The 17,914-nt window shown below is 40.8% G+C and overlaps 1 protein-coding gene across 1 annotated transcript in view; it reads right to left on the bottom strand.

The window, feature by feature from the left end:
* Positions 1-17,914, bottom strand: part of GALNT18 (polypeptide N-acetylgalactosaminyltransferase 18) — a 258,779-nt gene that overhangs the window by 26,467 nt on the left and 214,398 nt on the right. The window contains exon 9 of the mRNA XM_033152496.1: positions 16,234-16,329. Coding sequence (XP_033008387.1) covers positions 16,234-16,329 — 96 coding nt within the window. The remainder of the gene's footprint in view (positions 1-16,233; positions 16,330-17,914) is intronic.

Raw genomic sequence — 17,914 nt, 5'->3', positions numbered from 1 at the left:
GTGTTGCAATGAGGAAAATAACAGCAGTCACATATCCACTGAGTCAGGGGTAGCCAAAGCGGTGCCCAACTCCTGGTAGTCCCAGCTGGTGCGGGTTGATAGTCAGGGATTTGAGGAGTTCACAAGTCTGGTGTTCCCCAACACTTTGGCTGCCCCTGCACGGATTGAAGGCGTTGGCTAACACACACAATAGGGACCTGGCCATGAGCACTACCCAGTCAGTCTCACAGTGGAGTAATTTACTTGAGAGATTCCCTCACCTCATATGTTCCCACTCTACCACTTAGATCTGCCAAGCTGGCACTTTTGCAAGTGCCTCATAGCAGCCATTTCACACTTGCACAAAATCAATCTTTTAGTGTGGCATCGCCTGCACTCTGAAATTCCCCTCAGGCGCCTTCACTGTATTGTTTACAGAGCCTGTCCAAGCATGCCTGTGATTTTATGAGGTATACTTTAAAAATAAATGAATTACTGATTTTATTTTATATTTAATTTTATAAGGTAACTTGCTTTTGATTATTGGTTTTCAATGGTATTTTGAAAGAATATTCTAGCCACTTGGAGGTCTTTTGTTCTAGAAAGCTGACTTCAACTTTTGTTAAATAAACTAATATTGAATCAGACTCAAGGTGGAAGGAATGGAAAAGTCAGTGACAGAATGCCCATAAATTTGCTACTAATTTTCAACACATTAGGGGGCAGCAACAAATATTTTCATTTGTTTGTTAAAGGTACTTTATGGTAAAGGGACCCCTGATCATTAGGTCCAGTCGTGTCCGACTCTGGGGTTGCGGCGCTCATCTCGCGTTACTGGCTGAGGGAGCTGGCGTCCAGCTTCCGGGTCATGTGGCCAGCATGACAAAACCACTTCTGGTGAACCAGAGCAGTGCGTGGAAATGCCGTCTACCTTCCCGCCAGAGTGGTACCTATTTATCTACTTGCACTTTGACGTGCTTTCGAACTGCTCGGTGGGCAGAAGCTGGGACCGAGCAATGGGAGCTCACCCCATCGCGGGGACCCACAGCGCCACCTGCGTTCCTTAAAGGTACTGTACAAGAGAGTAATAATATATACTGTATAAAACCACAGATGAAAAAGACAAGTAACAACTAAAACATAGCAGCTAATTAAAATTGGATCTTGTTGTTGTTCAGTCGTTCAGTCGTGTCCGACTCTTCATGACCCCATGGACCAGAGCACGCCAGGCACGCCTATCCTTCACTGCCTCTCGCAGTTTGGCCAAACTCATGTTAGTAGCTTCGAGAACACTGTCCAACCATCTCATCCTCTGTCGTCCCCTTCTCCTTGTGCCCTCCATCTTTCCCAACATCAGGGTCTTTTCTAGGGAGTCTTCTCTTCTCATGAGGTGGCCAAAGTACTGGAGCCTCAACTTCAGGATCTGTCCTTCTAGTGAGTACTCAGGGCTGATTTCTTTGAGAATGGATAGGTTTGATCTTCTTGCAGTCCACGGGACTCTCAAGAGTCTCCTCCAGCACCATAATTCAAAAGCATCAATTCTACGGCGATCAGCCTTCTTTATGGTCCAGCTCTCACTTCCGTACATTACTACTGGGAAAACCATAGCTTTAACTATACGGACCTTTGTCGGCAAGGTGATGTCTTTGCTTTTTAAGATGCTGTCTAGGTTTGTCATTGCTCTTGGATCTTAATCAGATGTAAAGGAAATAAACAACTATTTGACTTTTAGAAGACATCTGAAGGCAGCCCTGTATAGGACAGTTTTTAATGTTTGATGTTTTATTGCATTTTTAATATTTTGTTTGGAGCCGCCCAGAGTGGCTGGAGCAACCCAGTCAAGATGGGCAGCATATAAATAATATTATCACCATCAACAACAGTAATACCAGTATCACCAAAAATGTATCAGGCATAGCTCTTATGGGTGGTATCCAACAAAGTAGTCCACTAGTGCAAGACCTTCTGTCTGTGCAATGTATTTCCCCTCCCTCTCCTTATCCTGTAATGGGCTTTCCCCCAACTGTGCACAGGAGGAAGAGAGAGCAGTCCCATTGTGCAAACAGAAATCCTTATGCTAATGGAACTGCTTTATTGGGATTCTGCCTTCTGTTCATGAGTATTATAGAGGATCACTGACAATTTAACTGGTTGGAAGGGGAAAAGAAAGAAGCCAAGACTCAATTATGCTTGGTTATAGTACATTCATGATGAAAAAACATATAAAAGCAACATATAATGATTTGAATTGGCATTTTGTCAAGGTAAAAAGATAGATTTCTCACTTGGCAAGAATTTTGGATGGTTATTTTTCTTTTTGAGTTAAGATTTATTTGATGTACAACCCACAACCATGAAAATAAATGGGAATGTTGCTATTTGGCTAAACAGGTTAAAGGTTGCTGGCTAACAAAGTATGTTTACTACCTTACATGTTGACTTGGAGGTAAGCTTTGCTGAGTTCAATGTGAGTTCAATGGAATTTTCCTCTACTGTGAGTCTAGTTTTATTTCACTGTATGTGAAATAAATTATGGTGAAAAGTTGAAAAACGGAGGCACAAATAAAGGCCATGGAAAAAAGAATTTTTTGCATAACTCAGTAAAGCTGCAATTATAAGTATGCTTACCCAGAAGTCTGAATGAGACCAACACAACTTCTGTGGAAACATTATTAGGAACATTCTGCAATGCAATTCTGCAAGCCAGAATGTAATTCTGCATTATTATTATTTTTTAAAACTTGAATTAACTTTGTTTAGAATTTTTCTTATTCCTGTTTGCAGTTGAGTTTTTAATATTGTCTTACTTCAACCAATTTGCTGCTAAATATGAATGTGGTATTTAAATAAAATGTAGATTTAAACATTTATTGAAAGACATTTAACATATGAACTGTCACTGCAAAAACTTGTTTCATACAATATTTCATACAATATTAATGGTCACACTCTATTTGTATGGACATCTTCCATAATTTCTCTAATATCACTGAAACCACATGGGGTTTGGACTTACTCTCCAACTGAAATTAATTTAATAAGTCCCATTAACTCCAATGAAAGAGTTAAGCATGTGCATAAATCTCTCCCGTGGAGATCAACAGGTTCAAGAGTGCTAACTCTTAACCTGACATATTTCTATTTACATTTGCAAAAAAAGAAAAGAGCAGAGAATAGTGTAATGCACCAAAAACTAAAAATAGGCTGCCTGTACCCTGTTGAGAATATCCTGGAGATAAAAATCACAATCTAGGGTTGGCTGATTTTGTTCGGCAAAATGTAAAATACTGTACACAAAACAATCAAGAGAAAATTTGATTTACTTGCAATTCAGGCAGAGCTGTGCCAAGCACAACTGGAGGAAAGAGGTATCTCTTTCAAGCAGTAGTTTTTGGGCTGCAGAATTTTCAGAACAGTGGTACCTTGGTTCTTGAACTTAATCCGTTCTGGGAGTCCGTTCGACTCCCGAAATGATTCGAAAACCAAGCTGTGGCTTCCGATTGGCTGCAGGAGCTTCCTGCACTCAATTGGAAACCGCGGAAACCATGGAAGCTGTGACGGACGTTTGGCTTCCAAAAAATGTTCGCAAGCACTCACTTCCGTGTTTGTGGCGCTCGGGAGCTGATTTGTTCATGAGCAAATATTGGTACTGTTCAAGTACCAAGGCATCACTGTATAGTATAATGTTGTCCCTTAAGTTTGAGGGTCATCTGTGTACTGGGCAAACTGCTAAGTCTAACTTTTATTATAGGGTTATTGAGGTAATAAATGAGACATAAGCAATTGCAATGTACTTTATACATGTGCTATTGAAATGGAAAAAAGATAGTTATAGGATAACTTAACTTATGTCCTGGACACATTCCTAACTACCGTATATTCCGGCGTATAAGACGACTGGGCGTATAAGACGACCCCCAACTTTTCCAGTTAAAATACAGAGTTTGAGATATACTCGACCACAGATTTTTCAACCCGGCATATAAAACGACCCCCGACTTTTGAGAAGATTTTCCTGGATTAAAAAGTAGTCTTATACGCCAGAATATACTGTATATGTTCTAAGTTGGGGTTCATCACATGCTTGTGTCCCAGGGACCCTAAGTGATGGCATCTTTCTCCCTTTCATCCCCCCCCCCCGTGTGTACCAAAATGCATATATTAGAGGCAGTGTACATAAATTTGCATATATTAGTGAGGGAAAAAATTAAAACACACTATACATGGGAAAATTGCATGCAAAAATGTGTGTATCAGGCAAAAAGGTAAAGGTAAAGGTACCCCTGACCATTAGGTCCAGTCGCAGATGACTCTGGGGTTGCGGCGCTCATCTTGCTTTACTGGCCGAGGGAGCTGGCGTTTGTCCGTAGACAGCTTCCGGGTCATGTGGCCAGCATGACTAAGCCACTTCTGGCGAACCAGAGCAGCGCACGGAAACACCGTTTACCTTCCCGCTGGAGCGGTACCTATTTATCTACTTGCACTTTGACGTACTTTCGAAATGCTAGGTGGGCAGGAGCTGGGAACGAGGAACAGGAGCTCACCCCGTCGCGGGGATTTGAACCGCCAACCTTCTGATCGGCAAGCCCTAGGCTTAGTGGTTTAGACCACAGTGCCACCCGTGTAGGTGAAACCGCATACAATATATGTACATTAAGAGAAATTTGCACTAAAATGAATTTTCATGAGGCTATTAAAAACAAAAAAAAAACAATAATCACAAACTGATGCAGAAATGTGGAGACTGGGAAAATGAGAACCTGAAACTGTCAGATTTGTCCAATCTCCTATATATACATCAATGGTAGCATATCTCAGGCTCTGGTGAAACTTTACAGAGGCCCCTGGGACATTCAAGAGCTTACAAGAGACTAAGGTCATCTGGCTCCAGGGCTACATTTGATTACCCAAACCATCCAAATATTTAACAATGTGTGAGAAGGAAACCCCTGTTTAAAAAGCTTTCAGCCTGGTTTGTATATTGCATTGGGGGGGGGGTCTTCTCTATTATGCCATAACACCCTCAAAAGTTCAGCAGTAGGGAGAAGACATGAAACAGCACAGCACTGGATTTGGGATGCTTATTTTTAGTAGAACAGAGTTATACTCAGTCAAGGAAATTAAACAGAATTTTAAAATGCACTTTGTCTCCTATGTGAGTTACTGCTACGTTGTTTTGATTTGATTTCTCCTCATGGCTACGTATTTACATAAATTCATCACAGGCCCACATATGGGGTGCACACATTTTGCATCTCCCGCTGTACGTATATTTATTTTACTCATGTGATTTACCTTACCTCAAATGTACGTGGAGTAAATAAACAAGCCAAATAAATTCTAACTGTGGATAAAAACCATACTTCTCAACAGAGTGAACCTATTATTGATTCAAATACCCGTATTTCTCCTTTCATAGTGAACCAAGCCTACAGTGTGCAGAATGTTGACTAAAATGAAATGTGTAAGACGGGGCTTTAAGTTGCATATTCTGGGTAAGAACCAAGCACACACAAAGGCTTCCATACAGGTCTCCCCAGCTGGGCAAGCAACTGCAGGTATAGCACCTGGAGTTGCCATCTCTGATCCCAGGAGGTGCCCCAAGCCCACTTCAGAAAGCTGTAATGGCAATGATCAGCTTTTTGTTGTTGTTTTTTTGAGAAACGAGGGGCTTGATTTTGTGCCCCTTGCTTCTCCCTATGCAACAGATTGATATGGTTACTCCTCTGTAGAGGAGTAAACACAGCTCCTCCAGCACTGGCCTGAAACTGTCTGGGTGGGGGCAGCACAAAGCTCACTGGGGTCCTGCTCTTCATTTGATTATTGTGATATAATTTTCCTTTATAAAGGAAACACAAAGTGACTCATAGTGAAAATATAAAGGAATCCAAAGTTGTTTATTACAAGTCTCAAAAACAACAAAAACATTTTGACAAAGATGCCACTTACCCTTTCTGTGGCAAAGGGACTTTTCCTTTGCATGTTTAAAGCATTTTCATAGAACAAAGAGAGGTTTGCAAATATTAAGAGCTGCATGTGGACTGCTGCTTGGGAGGGAAATGATCATAGGGGTGCTGAAGGCTGGAAGTGAATTCAAATTCACAACAACAAAGCTAAATATTATAAGTCATCGGTAGAATTTAGTAGTGCAGCAAGTGTACGGCAATGAGCCAGCAAGAGTAGCAGAAATAATACAATGGCATGCTAGTTTTGTTGCACAATTTATCTCTGTTTTGGAAAAAGAAAGAGGGCTGCAGCCAAATGAATTTCTCATAGGGATAATCATGAAACGTCTTCCGGATTCTTATTACTGCATACAGGCAGGGCTTTCCCGCAATGTCAAGAGAAGTTATTTATAGGCAGCAACAGGCTCCCAATGTGTTAATGAGGGACTAGTCTGCAGCCACGGTGAGTTGATGGGAGGCTATCGACATTTTTATTCACTACACTGCATTAGCTTTGAAGTAGGCACCACACAATTAGGGCCTTTTCATTTTGTGAAAATCAGCTCAGATTTAGCTCAATGTTCGAATGGACAGAATTGCATCCCAACCAGAAAATAGCTTCAGGTTGGGGCACAGGTATTGTGTGATGTGCTCAGGACCAGCATTTTTATCTCGGTTCAGAGATTACTCCGGACTGTTTCCCAGCCATTATATGCATACTTCCCATGCTTTGGGAAGTGCTGGCTGGAGCTGATGGAGCTGTGGTCCAAACAGGGGGTGGGCACCAGGTTGGTGAAGGCTGCCTCGAGGCCTAGTTTCCTCCACATATCAGCATCTTGTAGCAAACTGTGTAAAGCTGATCACACTATCTCACAGACCTCCTTGCAACCATATCACTATTCCTCTGGGGCTGCAGAATCTCAAGGTGTGCTTCTGGTATGCACTACAGAACGACTTCCACCTTCTACAATTGTCTTAAGGCGATGTACAATAAAAAGGCCAAAAAAAAAAAAAGGTTTTAAAACCCTAAAACAATACAAAATAGACACTCAAGGCATTTCCCACTTATCCAACTAAGAACAAAACCTGTTGGAACAAATATGTCATCAGTTGTTTCCAAAAAGCACAGGTAGCAGGCACCTGCTGTATCACAACAGGGGTGCTATTCCACAGAGCAGCGGCAGGTTCACTAAAAGCCCTGCTCTGAGTAATTGTGGAGTGGGCCTCTGAGATCTTGGGGACTTGCAGAAGAAACTCTTCCACAGACTGCAGGGATTTGCTGGGTATATACAGGATAGTATATATTATCCTACTTGTGTTTACGTTCCCCATTCATGCTTAACCCCATGAACAGGAGTTGTCTGTTGATTGATCCAGGCTGTACATTTCTATCTGTGCACTTAAAAATATTTGCTGTGTGCCTAGTTATTTTACTTATAGGCAGCTTACTATATTTTGTTGTTGTTCAGTCGTTCAGTCGTGTCCGACTCTTCGTGACCCCATGGACCAGAGCACGCCAGGCACGCCTATCCTTCACTGCCTCTCGCAGTTTGGCCAAACTCATGTTAGTAGCTATATTTACAACTTCTTAAAGTCACAATTTGGAGTCTGCCTCTAAAACATGTACTGTGTGAAGTGCCCCTAAACAAGCTACCGGTAATAACATGAGCGTTGAACTCATGTGTGCATCCTTCATGTCATTTCACTTTTATGAATATTATATGTATTTTTTACTGATGCATTACTCCCCTATTTGACATATCAACATATATAATTAAAAGGGCAAAGTATCTTAAGACATGCCATCTTTTCGAGTGCTTTTACTTGAAAAAAATGCAACACTGACAAGGCAATCCTATGCATGTTCCCTCAGAAGTAAGCTGAATCTCAAGGAAGCTTCCTCTCAAATGTACATGGGATTGCAGCCTCATCGGATTTTAAGGTCTGTTTCCTCATAAGCTATTTCTGACTGTTTTATTCCCCTCATTCTTTCCTTGTGATCTTCAAGGTACCACCTTGGTCACTTTGGTATCTCTCACAGTTGCTGACGTGGGATGTTTCTCTTTTGCGCAGTGCTGCACTGAAAGCTTTCTTTTAGCTAAGAAAAACTGGTTATATGGCATGCCCGATTTAATTCTCATTCCAGTTTCTCTTCTTACAAAATATAAAATGTGTATTAAAATGTTTTTATAAGACAGTATCTTACAAGCCAAACAATGTATAAAAAAATAGAAATGTGTCGTCATATGTCATTTAGATCAGTATTTCCCCCATTATTTTTACATTTGAAAGCCAAGGCTACACTTCTGGTTTTTCAGTCCATCCCTGTTTAAGAGTTATGGATAATACTGGCAGCTTCCATACTGGGCCCTTGCTGTAAAATAGCCATGCTTTGTTCACTCACTTTTACAGGGAACCTGCATGGCAGTATGATAAAAAATATGCTCCTCCCAGGATATCAGCTTTCAATTTTTTTTCAAAGCTTGGAAAATCAGACCTTTTAAAATTAACAAATTGGAACAGCTGCACAGTTCCCCCACGGTGTAGCTATTCTTACTGGTTATAGGTGGTTGTAGATCCAGCCACACTACCTTCTCTATTGGTCTATCTCACCTGTCTAAGAATCAACTCTATCCTTTAACCTTTTCCTTTTCAAATGCCTTTATATCCATTTCTCTTCTCCCCTTAAATGGCACAGGAGACCCAAGATTGGGAAACTCTGCTAGATTTTAAAATCATGAACCTGATTTTTTTTTTAATAATTCCAGCAAAAAGCTTGTGATGTTCTCCCTAGTACCCCTGTTAGCTACTACATATAGCCTTCAGCTGTGATCCAGCATAGGAGAAAAGAATGTAGGGTTTTAGGCAGGCAATCTGCTTCCACATGTTTTTATTTTATTTTATGGTTCATGGTATCTATTAAACTATATGGACGTTTCACAACACAAATGTCTGAAAGAAAACAAATTAGAATCCACTATCTTAATTTGTGAGTTACAAAATACATAAACACAATGCTTCCTAAAATTGAGAAATCAATGTGTCTGTCTCGGGAGGCAGAGCTGTTTCTTAGCCATTCTGGATGATTAAGAACTGTGTTTCAGTCCAAAAATAACATTTTTTAATCTAGAGTTCCAGAAATGGATGTGAAACTTACACTGCTCCCTTTCCTACATATACACAAGAATAGCTGAAGTATCCTTACAATGATTTTGGAATTAACGGGCATGGAATAGATTTTCTCTGACCTAGAATAATATCATTTTACAGCTTATTTTCCCATTCAAGTGGAACAGAGAAAATGACCGGCTCTGCTTTCAGGTCTTTAGAATGACATTTCTACATATTCAATTCAAAATTGAGCTGTCATTTACCTCTTCCTTTCTTTCTTCGCTAAGAGCTGAAATCACCACCCTTCATCCTTCTCCTCCCATTTTTGAACAGCTTATGCTAGCAAAGAAGAGACAAACTGAGGCCTATAATAATCTAACCATAGACAGGACTTCGTGTACACCTGTCTGCAAGTGGACACACCAGAGATAAGCAACCTGTGAACCTCTAGATTCTGGTGCATCTCAATGCCCTTCAACCATGGTCAATGGTCAGGGATGATGGACGTTGTAACCACAGGTCCCTGTTCCCTGAGCTACCACAAACCTAATGCATAAGGTTGTGCACAAGCAGTTCCAGGTGTCTGGATTTGTGCCTTTTGAATGGTGCACCCAGTGTTTTATGTATTTGTTTATTTAACATTGTTGCTGTTGTTGTTCAGACTCTGTCTTGGGGCCATAGGCCCAGAAGGAAATTAACAAAAACAATGTTTAAACAATGCAAAAAAAAAAAAAAAACAACCCAAAAAATATATATCAGGGGACGACTTTCGGGGGGTTGTTGTTTTTATTTTGAGTATATATATATTGTGGTTTTTATGTTGATATTTTCTGTGAACCGCCTTGAGACCTCCAGGTATAGGGCGGTATATAAATTCTAATGATGATGATGATGACGACGACAACAATAATACTACTGTAAATGAGAGTAAAACAGGATCAGGGAGTACGACAAACTTCAGCCAGCAAAAAAATCCTCAGCAAAATATTAAACAAACCCAGTGTGACCCAAGAGCTCGCTGAAATAAAATCACCTCAACATAACAACACAAAGCCATCAAAAGCCAATCAGAAGGTCAGCGGTTCGAATCCCTGCAACGGGGTGAGCTCCCATTGCTTGGTCCTTGCTCCTGCCCACCTAGCAGTTCGAAAGCATGTCAAAAGTGCAAGTTGATAAATAGGTACCGCTTCGGCGGGAAGGTAAATGGTGTTTCCGTGCGCTGCTCTGGTACGCCAGAAGCGGCTTAGTCATGCTGGCCACATGACCCGGAAGCTGTACACCGGCTCCCTCGGCCAGTAAAGCAAAATGAGCACCGCAACCCCAGAGTCGTCCGCGACTCGACCTAACGGTCAGGGGTCCCTTTACCTTTACTGAAAAGAGCCTCCTCTCCCTGCCCCTCCAAAAATGGTAAGAACCCACTGGTATTTCAAATGGTGAGGGGACACAGAGCAGTGTCTTCGAGGGAGATCTTAAACTCTGACTGAGTTCATATTGTAACTTGTTTCTGCACAGTGCTGCAGCAGTGGAGGAGGGGTCAATGGCAGCCAATCTGGAGGTGGGTCTATTGGTCTGTAGGGTTTTGATTTATGTTGAAATTATAACTTTATATTGTAGGTGACAAAGTACTATGATAAACAGAATAGGACAAAAAATCAAGAAAAAGGAACATCAAATTAAGAATAACACATTGCAGTTTGCCTCAGTAAAGGAGGAGACTTCAAATAGCATGCTTGTTCCTTGTTTTGGTCCTCAGGCTGCTTACTTCATGCTCCAGCCAGTTTAAAGAAAATAAACAGCTTCACAGACATCTACTTCATTACAGACGTGATAATGATGGAACATATGATGCAAGACATCAAAACACAGTGACAAAATCTTCATCAAACACACTTTGCAGGCCATTCCCCCCCCCCCCTCAGTGTTTTGCAAGAGTCTGGGGAACTTGCTGCTGATACCAAAAGAGCCAGCCAGCTAGGATGTGGCACAAGAGAGAGAAAGAAATATCTCCCTAGCATCTCATGAAACGAACCTGTATAGCTCAGCCAACTGCCTTCGTCACTCTTACTGAAATATCCCGAAATGACTAATCCCTACAAAAACACATTTTAGAAAGCTTTTAGAGATTCCACCCCACCACCACCACAACCCCAAGTTGAAGCTGATGGCCTGTCTGTGTCCCAGAAGGGCATTTTCTCTCTATAGTCTTGTTGAAATATAAGCTTGGATGGGCAACTGCAATAACCTGGTTGATTTGATTAGCTACTCATTCACTGAAACTGTTATGACTTCAGGAAACAAAGACTGGCTTGGTACAGACAACTTCCCTTTTCGCTTCTAGCAGCCCTCGGTGATGATGTTTTGAGCAGCAGAATTCATTTAAGGCTACCATAAATGTCACTGTCATAACTGCATCAGACAGAGCTGAAGGTCAGAGTTGACATTACATCAGTGATGGTTCATTTATTATATCACTGTCCACTTGTTTGGTTTTTTTAAAGTCATTAAAAGGGGTTGCTTTATGTATTCCAAAACAAAAAACAAAAACATTTTAAAATAATCATGATTACTTCCAGGGAGCTACAGAAGTTAAAGAACTAAACTTACCTTACAATAATTTCAGTAAAATCAGATGAAAATTGCCCTGGTGATTGCTATGGTCTACTGTCTGTATACAGAAAGGAAGACTCTACCTAAGCCAAGTTGCTGAGATATAGAAGCTTGAAAAAGGAACAAGTTTCCTTTCTCTGAGCAGCCAAATACAGCTAGTGAATGCACCTGACTTTATCATGGCTAGACTAGATGTAAGTCTGCTTCCACACTCGACAACAATGCAGAGATTGCTTTGTGCCTACCACAAGGGTTATGGTGAAGATGCGATTGGTTCCAAAAGACTGCTAACAGGTGAATTGGACCTTCCCCTTCACACATACAACATCTATGCCACAAACATTAGTGGTATGTACTCATGGGAAAAGTGCAATTCTTCCAATAGCGTGGAAACTGTGGCTTACCATGGAAAAAGAATGACTGGGTAGCACTAGGATCCATCCACCTTAGTCTCCTGCAAGTCCCATCCATGGCTTCTAGTGATGGCTTGTGAGGGGCAGTGGTGTTACCCTGGCAGTGGCGGCACTGCATTTAATGGGATGACAATGGGGCAGGGCGAGGTGGCAGCAAGGTCAGGGCACTTGGCCAGCAGGAGCTTTGCAGGTCAATGCTGAAGACCACAAAGCTCTTTATTTAAAAAGGTTTCAGTTAGCTGCATTAGGAACTTCACCACACATTCTCCAAAACCTTCAGAAGCAATGGGATGATGTTCAGAAGCAATAGGATGTCAATCAGTTATTGACATCCATCAAAGTTCAAAGGAGGTTGCTGTAACCACCAATCACCTAATCAGTGATTACGGCAACCTCAGTTGAAGATGTGGTTTCAGCACCCATCAACTGATTGGCGCTGGGAGCGCACATTCCAAGAGGTTCCTTTGTAACCAAAGATCAGCTGACCGACAGCAATAATTGAGCTGGTTTGTGGTCTTGGCAGTGGGAAAATGGTCCTAAACCTGGAGCAAGAATGAAATGTCCTGTTTCCCAGTGGTAATGCCACTCAGATATGGTTTCTACCAAAAACTAATTCATTTGCAAAAGTAGGGGATAAGAACAAGCCACATTTGAAATGTTATTTCTTCTTAACCCCATATTTCTATAAAACCTTAAATAACAGTAAAATGATACGCAATTTCACAACAAAATTCTGTATCACACAGCATTTAAATGGCTACTAGATATATCATGGGTCACATTCACTAACAGGTGATTTAACATTTCGGTCATAGAGCTTGACACAATGTACAGAAACCACAATTAAATTATGTAAAATGTTCATCTGCCAGCTCCAAAATATTTTCCCATATTCCTAGCTCCCTCCCTCCCTCTCCCTCTCTCTCTCGTACTTTTTGTCAACTCCACAACTGAACCACCAGATGTTCAACCTGATATTATTTAGCTTACTTTTAAAAAGCATGAAAGCAAAAATGAGGGACTGAAGAAATATCTCATGAATACATATTAACCGGGAACAGAATTCTTGCACATTGAAGCCAGCTTTGACCTTAGACCACACTAAGCCACAGACCTACTGCATGACATGCAATCTTGACTTCTCAAAACCTGAAGGAAGAATGTGCCATGCAGTGCTAGAGTTTAAGCTTAATTTAATTTTGTAAGTTATTTTTATTTTTAAAAGTGACAAAAAATGTCATCATCAGCAGCAGCAGCAGCAAATCTCTGCCTCACATCTGTATGCACCCCTGGTTTCTTTACTACACCCTCTTTGTATCCAGGATTTTTAGGCATACGGTAGAGACTCAGAGCAGCCCAAGGATGTCCCTACAGATTGCTAGGACTTCACGCCCATGTTTGTAGCATCCAGACACTGGAGATTACTGGAAGGCACAACAGTGGTTTAGTAAGGTACAGGGATGGGTACAGACTGTGTTAGATGCTTGCCATTCATGTTTCAGCATTTTGCTGCAAGACTTCTCATACTGGAAGTGAATGGCACAAACAACTCCCCACGTCTGCACCAGACACTTCAATTATTTCTGCAATGGCCCTAGAGCTAATAAAAAAGGAACCAGTCCTAGGATGTGTCCTCAAATGCTTCTACTCCCACTATATCTGAACACACAAAAGCCAGACTGTTTTTCTCCAAGAGGGGAGGGGTTTTGCCCATAATCCCTGGAGGAAAGTCTGCATGAAACAGGTTGTGCACAAACACAAGCATTTTTAACATGCTAATGATAGTTGTTTTCCCACTTGTTTTAGTCGCATAAATTGATGCGGCTTAGCTGTGTACTGCCTTCTCCAAAATGTGTATCTGCTAAAGCAGTTGTGCCTATCATTGTCCCTGACTACTGGCCATGCTGGTTGTTGTTGGAGGTCAACAACATCTGGAGGACCACAGGTCAGCCACTCATGTGCTAAAGTATAGTCTGCCTGCTCATTAGAAAGGGAAAGGCGTGGTTTAAACTGGCCACCAAAGTGATGCAAATTAATCTGAAATGCATTTTACCAGAAATGAAAGCTCTCTAGTGACTAGTGTCAGCAGCCCAACAGCAACTCAGATTTTTTTTAACAACTAAAATATTTTAAAACTCATCTGATTCTCGTTACTGTATTTATTTGCATATCATATGTGTATTCACTCTATATCAGCTCGGTGAGCATACCACCCACCTTAAAGCAGCAGTGGCTCATCAGATTTTGTTGGGACTCCAGTTCCCATCAGCTCCAACCAGCATGGCCAATGGTCAGGGATGATGGGACATGGAGTATAGCAACACCTGGAGGGTCACAAGTTCCCCATTGCTTCCCTGTGCCAGCACTGTCCATTGTTTTATGATCCCAAGGTTTTTCCCTGGTATATGGCTATTCCTTATTTCATAGCAAGTCTATCCTTCCCTGCGGCAGGACTTCCCTTCCTGTTCATTATGTGGAGAATGGATATTGTGCTACAGGGAGTAGCAAGAGTACAGAGCTAAATCTCAGCCACTGCAAAGGCTTTATAGTATTGGGTTGCATGATACAGAAGCAGTCTTATTCACATTGCACTTGGTTCCAAAACAGTTTAGTCAAAACACAAAATGATGCTAATTGTGAAGGAAGCTTTTTGTGTGCATGCCTCTGAACTATTATTTAAAATTTCCAATTCGAATTAGCAACAGTGTGTTTTTCCTGCATCATTACTGGAGATGAATGATACATCAAAAAAGAGTTACAGAGTATTCCCAGAAGGTGAAGAAAACTGACTCTCAGGAACTTGTGAAAGACCAAGCAGAGAACTTACGGTAGTTATTTGGAGAACCCATAGGCAAATGCTGGTTAGCGTAATTTCATAGGCGTTTGGAATGGGGAACAATAAACCCTTGATCTAGTTCAACATCCAGTCTGTGCAATGTACAACCTCAGTCAGTGCAATGTATAAGCAAGATAGATGAAGCTGTCTGATATTTTTGTCTTTGTCATTCATAATTTAGTCAAGTGCAACCCCACCAGTGTGATCAATTTGGAAAGCAGTCAGGAAAAGAAGTCAAACTCCAGCAAAAATGTAAAACACACAGCCTCCTACGGACCACGATGTCTGATCAAAATTGACTCAGGATTCCAGCACAGAAGGCCAGTTTTTTCCCTTCTGGTATACATTTGTTCATGCTTTAGCGAATGTTGTGAGTCTCCACAGTAAATTCAAAAATCATGAAACTGTCAGAAGCACGAACAACAGAAAAATAGACCTACAGAAATAAATAGGGATAAAACCCTTTGACAAAAGGCTTGCATATGATTACAGAACCCCCTCAAAAAAGATGTCTCTCTACTTTTTAATAAATATATTGCTAAATCAAATAACTTTTTTTATCTGTCAGTCTATGGCCACTCAATAAAACTGCTGAGAACAGCTAACAAATGATGTACAGTGTGTATTATTTATAGCATAGTATATAATACGTTGTACCTAATCTCACACGTTCTTGGCGGGATAGCTCAGTTGGTTAGAGCATGGGGATGATAAGACCAACTTGAAGGGCTAGAATAGTGCTAGAACTGGGCTGGTGCGGCACCACTGAAACTTGCACACATGATCCTATGGAATGTTCCTACAGCAGAAGGTAACATTAAATGGTGGGACCTCTGAGCTCTGTCTAGGTATTTGCTGAAGAGCTGAAGGAGCTACAATGCCACTTTTACTTAGCAGAAAGTGGAAAACGTTTCTTAGAAGAAGGATTGCGCATATTAAGAAATGACCTTCAACATTTTACAAATGCTTAAAAGAAACCATGTAATTCAAAAAGTGTAGCAGGGCAAGAGAGGAAATAAATTTCTTCGAATACGTACTATTATATTCACATTAGGCTTCTTCTGAAAAAGATCAGTAAGAAAGGTCCATGCCAACAATTCATGATAAACATAGCCCTATAATCATTCTTTTGTTCAAGAGTGAATAAAGGAGGCACTAATTAATAGACCAGTGATTCTCAACACCATGCCACAAATAATGCCCCCATTACTATAAAAGAGCTAATAAATAGCCTAAGGAGGTATTGTAATAGGGGGGAAACCCACTGTCAGTTGCAATATGGTTCCTCCCACACGTCCTACTAAGAGCAACAGCAAGATATCAGATCATTAGTCTCACTAACCTGTGGCGTCATTCCATGGCAGATATACATGATCGGAATATTTTCTGTGTCTGGCCCTTGATCAAGGCACAAATCACTTTTCAGAGAATTCTGCAGCTACAGAGTACAGACAGTGGAAGAAAAAGAGAGAGGAAAAAGAGAATACATGCTTGTTAAAATACGACAAGTATTATACTTGATCAAAGTTATATCTTGGCAATAAAATTTTAACTACCTATAGCCAGTAAAACACCAAATTGCTTGAATGTTTAATAATGTGAGGCTACAGCATCATCTATAATGCACCATTTACATTCAAGATTACAATTCTCTAAAATCTTTGTATCACTAGGATTCCAACATCACAAGCGAATTTATGATTACTTGTTTTATTATTGTATTGTTTCTGGCATTGGCCTTTTCTTGGTTACTCTTTTGTTGAGGTCCTAAATGACAAGAAGGAAAAGCCATGACTCTTAGTACTTATGACAGGATAAGTTAAGAATATTTCCTATCCTCTACACATGCCCTCTAGTTCACCAAAAGAGCCTCTCAGGGGAAATCAGAGAACCTCCTGAACAAGGTGGATTGTGGGCTGTGGGATACTAAGGGAGTGGGGAAATTTGCTCAAAATAACATTTATGGGAGGTAAAGTTCCCCATCCCCTCATCCCAATAGCAACTCCTTGCATTCCATCACAGCTTGTTCAAGAGGGCCCAAGACCAGGGAGGCTTTCTTTGGGTGGTTGGGTGGGGAAACAGGTGGCTTCCATTACCTCCAAATTAATTTATCATAGGATCCAAGCAACCTTGTATGTCATGATTCTATTCTTGGCATATCAATATAAGTAAGAAGAGAACATAAGAACAGTCATGTCAGATTATTCCAATGGCATGTCTAATCTATATTGTGATCTGAAGAAGTGTGCATGCACACGAAAGCTCATACCAAGAACAAACTTAGTTGGTCTCTAAGGTGCTACTGGAAGGAATTTTTTATTTTTTGTTTTGTTTTGACTATATTGTGATAGGAAGCCCACATGTATGACCTGAAAGTCAACTCCCCTCCTATAGTAGTTCCTCAGAAACTAACATTCAGAGGCATATTGCTTCTGATCCTGGAGACAGTATAAGCCATCATGACTAGCAGTAATCAATAAACTAATGTTTCATGTCTTTGTCTAATCTCCTTTTAAATGCATCTATAAATCTGGTCTGGGAAAGACTCCTCAATGTAACTCCAGGAGGGATCCTGGAATCTGTGTACACTGTAGACAATACTGAACTAGATGGGCCATTGAGCTGATCTGGTTTAAGGCAGATTCTCATGTTCCAGAAGGTCTCCGTTTCATGAAAATAATGGAGACAGATAGAAATGCCAACATTAATCCTGAACTTTTAAGCCTTAGAATAAATCCCCTAAAAACAATGCAGCTGCATGTATCAACACCAATGAGAGCTTGGTAAAATACGTCAATTTGCAAAGACTTTTCTGACAAATCTAGAGGACAGGTTACATCAAATGATTTTAGAAAAGTAGTGCACACAGCGTGACAAAGGTACACTTGGAAACTAGATGAACAGCTGCATTCACTACTTATATTTCCTGCATCGAGACAATTTCATGTCTTGCACAAGTACCCTTTAGTATTTCAGATTTCTTTCAGAACTTCTGTGAGAAGCCTGGCACAGTTGATACCTTT

This window comes from Lacerta agilis, chromosome 1 (genome assembly GCF_009819535.1).
Source record: "Lacerta agilis isolate rLacAgi1 chromosome 1, rLacAgi1.pri, whole genome shotgun sequence".
Classification (NCBI taxonomy): Eukaryota; Metazoa; Chordata; class Lepidosauria; order Squamata; family Lacertidae; genus Lacerta; species Lacerta agilis.
The sequence above is the reverse complement of the archived record's forward strand: the minus strand, read 5'-3'. Positions and strand labels throughout refer to the sequence as shown.